Source organism: Mastigoproctus giganteus, chromosome 3 (assembly GCF_048544385.1).
Source record: "Mastigoproctus giganteus isolate SK-2022 chromosome 3, ASM4854438v1, whole genome shotgun sequence".
NCBI classification, from domain to species: Eukaryota; Metazoa; Arthropoda; class Arachnida; order Uropygi; family Thelyphonidae; genus Mastigoproctus; species Mastigoproctus giganteus.
The window spans coordinates 57,307,211-57,322,630 of record NC_143577.1 but is presented as its reverse complement, the minus strand read 5'-3'; the positions used below and the strand labels follow the sequence as shown (position 1 = coordinate 57,322,630).

Genomic DNA, 15,420 nt, shown 5'->3' with positions numbered 1-15,420 from the left:
GAGCTGGATATCATTATTCTTCTCTTTTTTGGTGATTCCCTTCTACTTTTGACTCAAAAAAAAAAAAAAAAAAAAAAAATTTTTTTTCTGTGGCATGTAAACACATTTTTTGTTTAAGCTTATTTTTGGCATGCAGAATGGTATGCACCATCACTTGTCTGAGGGTTCTGTGGTTGACCTGCCAGTTCTTTGTTACGCGATCACTGTGGTCTGTATTTTGTAAAGGACTTGTCAAAGATACCATACAATATACCCTGCAGACAGAGGCCAAACTACTGACAGATTTATTTTGTGGTACAAATCCTACTGTTTCAAGGAATGCAACATAGAATTATGATCATTTATAATCAATTTAACAAAAATAGATGACCAAAAAAAAAAAAAAATTAAATTTGTATCTGAAATAAGGCTACTTTGAATATCTATAGATTATCAAGAGACCCTTTCCAATATGAAATGTACGTACAGTCGAACTTGGTTATAATGAGCACAAAAATAACGAGATAATGGCTGTAATGAGCAAAAAGCCATACTGATTTTAATTTACGCGTATTCCCATACAATCGGTCACTGTTATAACGAGCGTACTACACGGATATACCATACAAATTTTGGTAACTATGCAAACATTCTTAATTGCTCAGGTAGTTGAAAAACCCAATTCTTGAAATAAACAAAAATGAAAGGGGCGGTCCTTTCATTTTTGACCACCACAGCAGATTAGGGGCCGGTTTATTTAGGGGCCTAGCCTTGTCCATTCGTGGACGAGGCTATACAATAGTGCACTGCCGTTCCGCTTGTAATTTCTATGGTTGCATTACTCTATTTCAAGATTGTCTTGTATTCCTGAACCATAAATTTGTCAGAACTTCTAAGAATTTTGAAAATGATAATTGTTTGTATGCAGATCACCTTACTGTCATTTTAAAGTAAAATCAGTTAGCAATGAACCCTTCCCTCAGAAACAGATCTACTAACAAAAGAAAGTCTCTCTCAATTTGCGAAAAAGTCTAAATTATTTGTGAGTTAGAATGTGGTGCAAGAAATGTTAAAGCATGTAAAAAGTTTTCTTTGTCCTCTTCAACAGTATCAACATTGTGGAAGAATAAACATGTTTATATATTGGCACTGGAAATGAAAATAACCGGGGGAAAAAATTTTAGAAAGTGCAAGGTTACAAACATCAATTTTAAGATTCATAAATAAAAAGACTAACTGAAATCATGTTTGTTATTAATTAGTATTGCTTTTAATTAAGGAGAAATAAATTGTGTTTAGTACTGAGTGTATGGTTTTAAAATTACAGACAAATGTTTAATATTAAGTGTATTGTAATTTATACAAGCATATTAATACAAATAGGTACAGTATATTATCTTTTTCTCTCTTGAATCCATCTTTTTATCAAGTTAAGAATTTAAAAAAATAAGAGGTAGATGTAACTCGTTGCTGATATAGGAAATTTTGTTGGTCTCTTGATGCTCGTTAAAACCAAGTTCAACTGTAGTTTGTAATCAATATGAAATGTATAAAATAGTCTGTAAAGTCCATGTTGATAAATAAGACAGGCTAGACATAGATTATGAAAAACAAGATTTAATATTAGTAGTCGAAAATGATGTAAGAAAGAAAGCTTATAGAGTATCAGCAAAAAAAAAAAAAAAAAAAACCCTTGCCCAACCATCCCCCTCCAAGAATTTCTTCCTTGAATTTATTCAAACCACCCACATCTGCATAAGAATATACTTAAGGAAGAAGACTTGATTCAAGCATAATTATTTTATCATAAATGAATTTGTAAAAACTCTGGAAGGAAAATTTACAGATTTAAAAGTGAAAAAAACACAAAAAGGAACCAATACTATCTATTTTACTGAAAGAAGTGGCTAAGAATTCACTAACACTTACATGTAATAATGGAGGATTTTTCAGATTAAAGGGTGTAATTTTTTTTTTTTTTTTTTTTAAATCGCTATACATCTTGTAAATGCAGATTTGCCTGTTCTGATGATGCTATACAATTTATATAAAATAATATAAATATTTAAGTTAGTGGCCCTTAACACATGTTCATAACCATAAGTATATTAATCTGTAGGAGTGTTCACAAGACAATTTGCATGTTCTCCAGGCTGACAAATTTCTAAAATAACCCTTACTCCCTCCACCTGAGATTGGCTAACTAGAGCTTCAAATGAAGAGAATTTAAAATTCCTCCAGTCATTGATGGGAATCAAACTCAGATCTCTCCAAACAAATAGCACCTGCAAAGTAACGTGCCAATTAGGCTGCCACTGAGGACATGTTATACAATTTTAAAAGATAGGACTTACACAGAACTATGGATGACGGTATTTCTCTTTTGTCTCTAAGATAGACATAGACTCAGCACCAAGTATGTGGCACTGCTCTTTTAGAGAGAAGAATGTTTTCCATAATTGTATAGCTACAGTAACACATCTCACATTTATTTGGTTTCAACTTCTACAATGAATTATTCCCCTGCAACCCAATAATAATAATACTGGACGTAATCCAAAGCTAAAGGTCCACCTCCACAATGGATGATGAAGAGAAATAATCACACTGCATCGAATGTGGCACAGAATAAAGTCACTTGCGTTCAGGCCTTAGGCAGAGGGATCAGTTTGAAAAGTCAGAGACTCTTCCAAGGAAGACAGTGGGGCAAGTGGTGCTGTCCCAAATATGGCTACCAGAAGGGAAGGGCAGCCCAACTAACTGGAAGTGTTTCCTGCGCAACTGAACTAGTGATTACCCAGGAAGGAAGAAAAAAAACAAACATATGAGTGGAGCACTGAAATGAATATGTTCATCATGCAAGCATACTATGGAATAACAAAGCTAGAGACCAATATGACAATGTACATGCTGAGACTACATACCAAGTGGATGGAATGATTCCTATTCAGGTCACTGAATAGCAAATAGTGGACCAGAGAAGGACCATCATCACAAAGCACATGATAGCTCCTGTAATTTTGGAAAAAAATCAATCAAGACGTGGGCAATCATCAACTACAAAGAACATGGACAACATGAAACAAGAGTATAAAGGGCAAGAAGAAATACAACCCAGGGCAGCTGATATGGAAAGAGATGAGGTCATGATAGTCAAAATAGGAGACGAGTGGAAGAAGGCCCTAACAGAATTCAAAGAAATGGACCCCACAAAGGCCCATGTGATACTGAAGCAGAGACCCAACAGAATCCTGTGAAGAGTCATATACCACCTCAATTGGCAAATAATACCACATTACCTCAACAACAATGGTGCAACACTGGAAGCCATATAATGTGCTGCCATAGCAGCCACTAGAATTAATGGAAGAGAAACAAGTGACCAGCAGCAAAAGAAATGAAAACACAAAGGACCACCAGCTTGGAAAAGAAGGCTCCAACAGAAGACAGAAGAATTAAGAGTCAACATGGGCCAATAGACCCAATAACAATAGGGTAATAGGAGCAAGAAATTGATTGGAAAAGTGAAGAGCATCTTCAAGAGAGAGAATGCCCAAAGCAAACACAAGACCAAAATCAGAGAACAGGAGAATACTTAAACACACTGCAGAAGAACCTTCTTGAACTCAGCAAGAGACTACACCAATACAAAGAGAACTCCCAGAGGGAAATAAACAACCAAATATTTGATGAAAACCAAAGAGCCTTCTATAGGAGTATCAGACAAGGTGAAGAAAGACAGAAATGGACCACCAGAGCAGAAGATGATCGAGGAGTTTCTGGGGCAACATATGGAGCAATGAAGCAAGACAACATCCTGGATGGAACTAGATTAAAATAAAACCAAGGACACACAAGGTTGTTGTTGTTGTTGTTTGGTTTTTAGGAGCATTAGCAACTAAGGCCATATTGCTCCGGGATATGCGGTGGTCATTCCCTGACCTTTCCACATCCTCCGTATTTGGTGGTGACGGGCTCGAACCCCGGTCTAATCAAGAAGCGTGTGCTATGCACTGCTGCTCCTTCCCACCTGGCTAAGGAGGTGCCGGACACACAATGGTAAGAGAATGGAAGAATTACAATAGTTCATCAGGAAATCCCACAACTGGTGAACACCAGGAATAGATAACATCCACAACTACTGGTAAAAGCTCACTTGCGCACACACACACACCTAGCAGGGAAGTTCACCCGAATGATAAGGAATCCAGAATTTCTTACTCAAGGAATCACATATCTGAAGGCTAAAGACCAAAATAAAAAAAATCTGGTGAATTACAGGCAGATCACCTGTCTCCTAACAATGTACAAAATCCTGACCAGCTGCATAACCAAGAAGATATCAGACCACTTGGTGAGCCAGAACATCATGGCCGAACAGCAGAAAGGATGCAAGCAGCAATTAATTATTGATGCCACAGTTATAGAGCAAGCCTACAAAGAAGCACTGCATCTGTACATGGCCTACATCTATTACCACAAGTCCTTCGAGTCCACACCTCATAGCTAGCTAACAGAGACGCTAATGATCTACAAAGTCAATCCGATAGTGACAAACTTCCTAGAAGCAACCATGACAAAATGGAGTACTATCATCAAGGTCGAGAAAATCATAACCAGACCAATCCAATCCCCCCATCAGGAGAGGAATGAATTTTTCAGGGAGATGCCCTGAGCCCACTGTGGTTGGTTCTGTCTAGAACTCAACCCGACATCCACTAAGCTCAACAACAGCAAACATGGATATAACCTCAGAAAAGGAACTAAAAAAAACTGTACACCTTCTCCGACCTGATGTACATGGATGACATCAAGCTCTATGCAACAGATAAGGAGCAACTCAAACAAACTGGATCACCGAAGAATTCAGCAATCATATTGATGGAATTTGGTCTAGGCAAATGCAAGACCCACAGATTGCATCAGCTGAATCAAACCAAGCTGAATGGGGGAACACAGCTAAAATCATAAACACCTATGCAGCCCTAGTGCTAACATACTCTTTCAGTATCAGATTGGACTTAAACAAATCTGGAGGATATTATGAGAAAGACAAGGACAATGATGACAAAGAGCTGGCAACACCACCCAAAGTCAGCCAGGGAGAAACTGACAATAGCTCGGAAAGAGGGAGGAAGGAACCTGATAGACCAAGCAACAGAAGACAGCGATAGCTAACCTGAAGGATTACTTCCAGAAAAATACAGCAACACTCTACGATAAGGAAGATAGACAGTGGCATACCCCATTCAACCTAAGCAAAGAGTCCCCCTCCCGCACAGACAGAACAAAGCTAGAAAGATAGGCAAAGACACTCCATGGTAAACACTACAATGACCTCCATCAAGACAACAGATAAAATGGCTTCTAATGCACAGCCACGAGTAGGACACTCTTCCCCAACACTGAAGGATTCATGCTTGCTATCCAAGACCAGGTAATCAAAACATCAACACCAAAAACTATAGAAAATACACACCAAAGAGCCCAGAGTGTCAGATGCCATATGGCCTCAGAAACGAGCCAAGACATCACCAAAGGATGCAAGATTATTATATTATTTTTTGGTTTTTAGGAGCATTAGCAACTAAGGCCATATTGCTCTGGGAATACGCGGTGGTCATTCCCTTGACCTTTCTGCATCCTCCGTATTTGGTGGTGACGGGCTTGAACCCCGGTCTAATCAAGAAGTGTGTGCTACGCACTACCGCTCCTGCCCACCTGGCTACAAAGGCGCCAGGATGCAAGATGACCACCCAGATGGAGTACACTCATATATGCAACCAGGTAGCCAAGATAATACATCAGAAGCTAGCAAGTTGAATAAATAATATATAGCTCAAATACAGATATATACAGTTATACCCAGTTATTTATTAACAAATAAAGTACAAATAAAATAAAATAAAAGTACAAAAACCAGTAGCTTTCGGAACGCGTGTCCCTTTATCAACTGATAAGTTAATAAAGGGACAAAATATCAACTGATAAGTTAATAAATTAACTTATCAGTTGATAAAGGGACACGCGTTCCGAAAGCTACTGGTTTTTGTACTTTTATTTTATTTTATTTGTACTTTATTTGTTAATAAATAACTGGGTATAACTGTATATATCTGTATTTGAACTATGGACCCCAGTACTCCAGGCCCATTCATTACTAATATATAGCTAGCAAGGAATAAATAATATATAGCTAGCAAGGAATAAATAATATATAGCTAGCAAGGAACAAATAATACAACAAGAAGGACAATAATAATAATAATTTGCTTACATGAATTTCATTTTATCAGCTTAACAAGGAAAATTAGATACATGCTATCTGTCTCTGGAGCTGTTTGCAGCTTTCAGAATGACAACTTCCAGAAGAATAGTCTGAAGGTTTACTGCCTATGTCCAGTGGTCTGAGTCCTGATCATGTCCAGTTATTCAAATCTGTTTCAATTGATAATACCAGAATGCCATATGGAGATAAGTGTACAATCACTTACTCTTCTATGATCAATCTCAGTTCAGTCTTTCACACTAGATTGCAAACATTTGTTCCAGAGAAAAAAAGGAGCAATGCAATCACTTCAACTATCAAGAGAATAGATACATTTCAGGCTATTTATGTGGTCTGGCGATATCAACAACAGTTGTGCTCTTCTTTATGACCATTAGTTATGTATAAGTTCACTGATTGTCTTTAAATAATGGAACTTTTTTAAAGGATTCTTTTATTCCCAATTTGCTATTTACATAGGAGTTCCAAGAAAATTAGAATTTCTTAAGAACAGGTGGATTCTGCAAAGCTATTAGACCTAAATCAAATCAAACAACATGGATGCATGGATCAGAAGCAATCATATGCTACATTCAAATGCTGTACTGAACAATTTTTTTTTTGTTCCATGATGTTTGTTCCATCTTAACTCTGTTGTTATTGGCCATCGCAGTAATAGCATATTACCTTCCAAAATGTTTCCTGTTTTTAAACATTCGGGAAGTAAATTAAAACTTACATTAGAGCAAATTTTAAAAAAAAATTATGTAACACTTAGTTTGACATAATTAAATATAAAAAGGATGATTTAATCCTGAGATATGGTCATGTAAAACTAGACTAAATAATATATTAAGTCTTTTATTAGGTTTTATATTATGCAAAATATATTACATTAATTTTCATATGTATATATACAAACATAGAACCAAAAATGCAAACCATAAAAACAATGATTCAGATGAAAAATTGATATATACCCTTCTTTTTGTTAATCCTTGGCGTTGTGTTAGAGGAATCTGTTCCTTGGCTAGATGCTTCACGATTTTCTTTTGCAGAATCATCCTCGTCTTGGGAACTTTGAGTTTTTAATTTTCCCTTAGGGTTAGGTCCAGTAAAAGAAGATCCCGATGTCTGAGAATGTCCAGGACAATTCATTAAAGCATTCTGGTGTATATGACGTTTTTGTACCTATAAAATATGTATTAAAATTGAAGTCCCATTTACAGAGTAAAGCAAGTTGTTTACTAAATGAATCAATTCAATTAGAAACGTGAATCAGCAGCCAGGAAAACCGATGATTTATCAAATGTTATCCTGTAGTGATGGGGGGGGGGTGTCATAATATTACTGTATAAGGCGACTGTAAGACCACATCTGGAATACTGTGTTCTAGTATGGAGACATCTGAAAAAAGATGTTGAGCTTCTTGAAAGGGTCCAAAGGTGAGCAACCCAAATGGTAATACTGGCAAAAGGACAACCATATGAGGAAAGACTCCGATTATGTAGGCTTCTAGGCACTTCAGAGGTGATCTGATTCAGGTTTATATAAACCCATTACAGGTGTTAGCAAAATGAATGAAAGTGGAATTTTCAACTGTTATAAAGAATTCCAGAACTAGGGGCCGTAAATTCAAATTACAGAGGTTGAGGTTTAGATTATATTGTACAAAGTTTTCTTTTAGCCAGCAAGTCACTAATTGCTGGAATGTGTTAATCTTGCAGGTAATTGAGGCTAACAGTTTGAATAAATTCAAAGGTCAACTAGATAGTTACCTATCTAATGTACTGTCTAGTTGACATGAATGGAGAAGCATATAATTTGTATTTTCTTAATTTGTAATAATAATAATAAATTAAATTAAATATTTAATAAAAGAAAATAAAATAGACAAACTATGCACTTCCCTCCTCCCATAGATAACTATCCAGCTGACCTTTGAATTTCCACAGACTGTCAGCCTCTACCACCCATGTACGTAACTTATTCCAGTAATTTATAACTTGCTTGGCTAAAGTAAAACTTCTTGCAATCTAGTCTAAACATCTACCTGCACAACTTGAATTTATGGCCCCTAGTTCTAGAATCATTTATAAGCGTGAAACTCGTTCATTTTAATTTTTCCTCTTGGAGCCTTAAACGCATCAATCAAGTACCTCTAAAGTGCCTAGTTTCCAAACTGCACAACCCACATATTCAAAGTCTTTCCTCATATGGATGCTCTTTTGCTGATCTCACCAGGCAAGTTACCCATCTTTGGACCCTTTCAAGAAGCTCAATGTCTATTTTATTTTATTTATTTATTTTTTTTTTTTAGGTACACTCTCCATACTTTAACACAGTATTCCAAGTGTAGTCTAACAGTAACCTTGTATAATGGAATTACGATTTGCTTATTTCTAGTAGCAAACATTCGATAAATCACTGATAGGATGCCATAGGCCTTCCTTGCAACCTGTCCACAATGCTCAGAGAAGTTCATGTCTGACCGCATCATAACTCCCAAGCACCTTTCTTCCATTACTGACCTTAGTTCAACTCCTCCACACCAAGTGTATATGTTATTTTGGGGTTACTGTTCCCCAGGTGTAAGACCTTGCACTTTGCTGGATTAAAGCAAAACTGCCACTTTCTAACCATCCCTGAAGGTCTATCTAGATCACTCTGCTTGATGGTGTTCATTAACTACTCTAGCAATCTTTACATCATCTGCAAATTTAGAGATCACGCCCTCTATCCCTTCATCGATGTCATTTAAGAAAATCAAAAACAACAGTAGTCCCAATACTGATCCCTGGGGAACCCCATTTCTCACATTAACCCAATCTGAGGAATAACCATTTATCACAACCTTCTGCCTCAGAGAACATCATGTCTGACTGTAACATAACTCCCGAGTCCCTTTCTTATATACTAACCTTAGCTCAACTCCACCTCAAGTATACACTACCAAGTATATACTCTGTATATCCTGCTCTGAAGCCATCCTGCTATCTATCTAAGGATTTTTCCTGCGATTCCAACCTGTTCCAGTTTAAGTAACTGCTCTTGTGGGACTGAGTTAGACTTTGTTGAAATCTAAATAAACAATGTTTAAATTATTCCCTAAATCTAGCTCATGAGTGATCCTGTCAAAATAGCTAACCAGATTTTTTAACATGATTTTCCCTTTACAAAATGATGCTGCATACCATTCAGATGTGTTAACCTCAAACTAAGTACTGAAGTACTCTAACTACTGAAGTTAGACTGACCAGTCAGTAATTCCCAACTACACTCTTAGAACTGCCCTTATGTATTGGAGATACATCGGTACTTTTTGAATCCAATGGAATCTCTCCTGAGTCCAGTGATGCTCTCATAATTAGCCTGAATGGTTCAATGCACTCACTGCTGCCTCCCTTAAAATTACAAGGTATATGCCATCAACCCCAGGAGCCTTACTCGCCTGTAGGCTTGAAAGTTTTTTCATTAAATAATCATGTGAAATTTCAATATCATTAATTACAGTCAGTTCTGCTATAATGCAGTACATGTCTTCTTAAAATCTATGCATTATGGCATTTCGCACATTAAAAACAGGGCTAATGGGAAAAATAGAGATAGGGGCAGAGAACTCAAAAAAAAAAAAAAAAAAAAAAAAGTTCAGTGTGGTAAGTCAATTACTAAAAAAAAGTTAGAAATTCAATAAAATTGCTAACACAGGTTTAAATATCTTAAATTTCTAATAAATAAATAAATATTACAGTAAATATAGCACTGTAATATATACATACTAATTAATATTTCTGTTCATTGACAATTTTTTTTTTGGATTGTAAAATTTAAAACAGTAAAAAATATAAGCAATCAATAACAACAACAAACACAGCACACGCAAACTGCACAAGTGAGATATGCAGTAAACATTTTGCGCATTAAAAATAGGAATGAAGAGAAGATTCTGAAAATTTATGTTTTTTTATATGATTTAAGATTTCATGGAAGAGGAAACACATTTCACCATAATAAAGTAAAAACCACAGAATTCCAGCTATCGGTATTATCATCAACGCAATAAGATCGAGTTTACTACCAGTTTATAATTGGATTGCATTAACAGAAAAGCCTAATAAACCGGGAAATGCAAATTGTTTTATGGTAGTGATCTCCAGAAATGTACTCCTTTGCTCATGTTATCATTCCTCGTGAAATTTCTGTTCGAACTGAAAAATGTGAGCTCCTGAAAACATGAGTGCACCTACAGTATCACCTCTTATCTTGTGAATACAGCAAATGACAACAGTGTGTCTACGACCAATACAACTTCAGTAAATGGAAAAGATAGCTCTCACACATTTGACATTTTTTGCCCATGCATGAAGGAAATGACGGTCTTCTATCCACAGATTTTAAGCCTTTTCCATTTTTTCTAATTTAACATCACGAGTTACAGAGCAAATTTTTGAAGCAATTATCGTGTTTTCACGGACACTACGGCGGATTTTTTCTTCCGATTTCTTGATTGATCGTACCGTTGACTCACTGATTTTATAATGTTTTGTCTGAGGAGACACTTTCACCATTAGAAATTTTATCTAATAACTCAATTTTATTCGCTAATGTTATCACCTTCTTTGATCTTTTCACATTTCCCTTGTTATTCGTAGCCATATTTTTGTACGGGTTAGAAAGAACTTGTCCACAATAAAGTCACTTTCTTCCATTAACACACTCAAAAAAGACATTTTTACACTGCAAAACGGTAGAGTTATCACTTTTGTAAGCATATCAATTTATAAATTGAAAAATTTATTCAGTTTATAAGCATATAAATTAAAAGCAAACGACGAAACCTTCCATGACAAGCGCATAACACATACTAAACAAGGATTAGCAAGAAACATCCACGCTCGCAATTTTGTCACTCCTCCCCCCCCCACCCACCCACTGAGTGCTGTTTTGACTGGGAAAGATAATTTTAGCCACACCCGTGTTTTTTTAAGGCCGAAAATGTTCACGGCGCTTTAAAATTCACATTTTTTTTGGTTTTGTTTTATATTAAATCAGCGACCGCAAATACGCGAATACAGATACCGCGAATAGCGGGGTTTTACTATAGTTGGATACTTACTTCCATTATGGAGCAAAACTGTTTTGAAACTGACCTTAGATGAATCAATGAAAAGCCTGCAATGCTTGGGGATGTGCTCCAGGTGTAACTCATTCATTAATTCCTGGACATTGTTACAATAAACATAAGCACCATTCATGGAGTAACAGGTCATTATGTTAGATTACCTCTTCCTATTAAAAGACACCTTGATACCCTTTTCAAGATTCCACTGCTGAAGCTGTGATCCTAATAATTGAGCCTTGGTTTTAGAGAGGTCCAAATCTGTGACCAAATCATTCAATTCTGCCTGAGTGATTAGATGCGGCTTTGTAGTATCACAAGTCGAAAAGTCTGGATCTGTACTCATTCTGGTGGCTTTGGCACTGGCATTGTATCATCATGAGGAACTCGCCTTAGAGCAGAAGGTATGTTGATATATACTCTACTTTATGCTTGACTTTTCCAGAAAAACCAGAAATACTGGTCATGCAAAAGTAACAAAATTGTTTATGTAATCTCAAGGTTTCCACCACATCACCAGAACAGCAAAAGGCATCGATTTATGTCTACCTCTAAGCCAGCCTGTTAATGTCCTTGAACATAAGCTACAGGAAATCTTTGGAGCCCATACTTTACCTTGATCTCTGACCTTACATACAAAATAGAGTTCATAAGCTTTTCCTCATAAGTTGTGACAGCCACTTCTGCTGTAATTTTAATACCACTTCTCTGCGAACGTAGCAAAAGCTATCAGTCTTATTTCAGCAAGAATGGAACATATTTCATGTAGGGTTGAGATACAAGCACATAAGAACACAATTAAAAAAATTGTAAATTTTTATTTCTAATTTAAGCACAGTTCACGATTTACACGAATGCACACAACACTTATTTACAAACACTAATTCACAAAAACACTTGTTCGCTTTGTTCACCACTCGTAACTTGAAACACACACTATTTGAAATACGAAAATGCTCACTTGGTGCAGAACCCACTCAATATATATACTGGTAGAGAACTTTCTAGAAGGCTCAATGTTTCTAGAGAACTCCACTGAAAGTTCTAGAACCTTCCAGAAACATCCCGACCTTTCTTCCACATGGAACAATATTCTGAAATGTCGCCCAAAGCTCCCGAATGTTCTAGGAAAAAAACTAAAAAAAAAAAAAAAAACACAGGGTGTTTCAAAAATGATGGTCAATAATTTAAAGGTGAAAAGTACAAACTAAAATAAGCAAAAAAGTAACAGTGAACATTGGGCCGCAAATGAATCGTTTTTGAGATAATGCACATTTTCTGTTAAGATCCGCCACTGACTATGGGAGCACTAGTTTAGCAAAGAGCTGCGAATCCTTTGCTAAGGGTGGTTCTATTAAACATAAGATAATACATTTTTAATTTTTGGTTTCAACACCACAGGATTTTACAGATGTTACATGAAGTTCTTTTTAACACCTTTTCCTCAACATCAGGTGTTATGCTCCTGGGCTTACCTCCCCGTACTCCATGTGTGAAGCACCCATGTTCTCTAAGGCGTTGATGTACCCTGATGAATGTACACCTGTTGGGCTGCCTTCGGCGGGAAATGCTTCTTGGTACAAATATGCAGCCTCGAGTGCACTGCCGCTGGCTTTACCATACACGAAATGCATGTCCGCATACTCTTTGTTGTTGTAACCTCTTTCCATGTTGACTATTCTTTGACAAGTACTAGTATGCCTGCTACATCTCAGAGCACTGAGAGAGGGGGAAAGAGAGAGAATGAGCATGACCTAACCTAAACAAACAAGTCAGTGGTGGATCCCAACTCTGTACAGTTCACCTTGTCACAGTGCTGGATCCCAACCAGAAATGTGTAATATCTCGAAAATGATTCATTTGAGGACCCATGTTTACTAGGCTTTATTTGCATATTGTAGTCTGTACAGTTTACCTTTAAATTATTGACCACTTTTGAAATACCCTTTATATAAAATACATGGAAAACATAATTAATCCAACTACAGGTCTTGGTTTTTGGTCATTAACCTATGATATTTGAAAACTAAGCATATATCTGTGCGTTTTTGAATACATTTCCAACAAGAATCTGTCAAAATTATATCAAGAAAAAAAACTGATGTCAACCAGTGTTAATTAAATCAAGAATATTGCTTCCTCTTGTTGCTTTTCTAACATTCTGCTGTAGAAAACAGTCATCCAATAAATCCACAAAAGTCTTGCTAGTGTGTGAGCAACCACCACACAAGTCCCAGTCAATATCAGAAAAATTAAAATCCCTCATTATAAGACATTCCAATTTACTGTACAACTATTTCTCTGTGCTCATCACAGTAATTCAGCCTATAACATAAACCTACTCTCATTTTTGTTGTCACTTTGCTTATGTCACATCAACTTGACTCAACCCTGCACTGGCCACCCATGTCAACTGGATGCACTGCCACAGATTTAATATGCTTGTTAACTAAGAGCATCCCCCTTTGTCTTGTCTGTCCTTTCTGTTTACAACCAAATATATGTCCAAAGTATTGGACAATACTTCAGATGTATATTTGAATGCCTATGTATATTGAACAGCGTTGATATTTGTGATACAGAAAACACTGAGTTCTAGTCTAGGCATAATATGGAACAACTTTCAGACTAGTCACAGGTTATAAAGAAAAAACGTTTTTAATACAAGACGTTATTCTATCAACTTCAGTTTACAACAGGCTAACCTCTGTGGACACGTTATATGAAAAAAATTGTATATTTCAGAAATGGTAGTAAGGAGCTAGAGTGTATGTAAATTGTTGGCAAAATGTGGATAAAAATCACCCAATGAAGAAGAATTCTATAACTTCAGTTAAACAATTTGGGATCTAAATGGTTCTTTTCTGAGAACTAATTTTTCATTATTTGCCTGTTTGTTGGAGTGATTAAGACAAATAACTGTAATTATTATTGGTTGTCTGTGTTATACCCAATCAGTGCCTGGAGTCCATCTGCAAACAAACTGATGAACACTTACTGAATAACTGTGATATAGTTGTTGTTGGGTTTTAGGAGCATCGGTAACTAAGGCCACGTTGCTCCATGCATATCATCTGTAAATTGCATGTGTTCTGTTGTCAATTTTCTGTTTGCTGGACGAAAAACCAGTGTCTAGGAGGGAAAAATCCCATGCTACCATCGTCTGAGACCGACTAACTCAGCCACATGTAATTAAGACCCATAAGAATTCTTTCCATCATCGACAGGATTTAAACTCAGGTCTTTTCCACCTAGTGTGGGGAGGGTGGCGATCCTACCAACTGTGCTACCCATGAGGGCCAGTGGTATAGTGAGAGAGTAGAAGTTAGCTATGGTGAAGAGATCAAAGGACCAGTATTACTGATGGAGTGTATGATAACTGCAGTGTATTAAAGTTTTTTTGCACTCTCCCCTCCCTTTTTATCAGTTCTTTTTTTCTGTCCTGATGTTGCCAAAATGTCCTCTTGGCAACATCAGGACAGGCAGAGTCTCAAATTGAGGCAGTTCATGCTCTACTAGTGACTGATGCTTCTAGGGTAGCCAAGTGGCCACACACACACCTTTTTCAGTGGTACTGGTCTCTGGGAAAAGATAAGTGGAATTGAACTGACATTTTGGGAGCCATCGTTTACAATAACACATGTCCACAGACATCCTTTCTGTTTATTTTTGTAGACTAATGTCCAAAATTGTACCTATACATTGTGGAGATGAGCAACTACTCATCTCTGATGACATGCATTACATGGCTTTCTCTGAATTTTCTCACAAAATTTTTGAGATAGGAGAAGCAACCATGGTATGGCTACTCAGACTGTGACATCCCCCACTTCAACTAGCATGCATACCTCACTGTGATAATGGCTGAATTAGACAAACCTAAAAGAGATTGGTCAGAAAGTGTTTCCCACCCAGTCAGAATGTATAAGCTAGAAGCGACATCTGCTAAAAGTAACATTATGCTTATCTGTATTAGTGTTTATAAATGAGTATTATTAATGAATAATTACATATATTTTATGGAATGAATGGTGCAAATTCAAGAGTATGAGAA

The 15,420-nt window shown here is 36.6% G+C and overlaps 1 protein-coding gene across 3 annotated transcripts in view; it reads right to left on the bottom strand.

The window, feature by feature from the left end:
- The window catches only part of larp (La related protein), a 467,832-nt gene that overhangs the window by 216,094 nt on the left and 236,318 nt on the right, over positions 1-15,420 (bottom strand). For all 3 annotated transcript variants that reach the window (XM_090369301.1, XM_090369300.1, XM_090369299.1), the window contains one exon: positions 7,228-7,438. In XM_090369301.1, the coding sequence (XP_090225427.1) occupies positions 7,228-7,438 (211 nt within the window). The remainder of the gene's footprint in view (positions 1-7,227; positions 7,439-15,420) is intronic.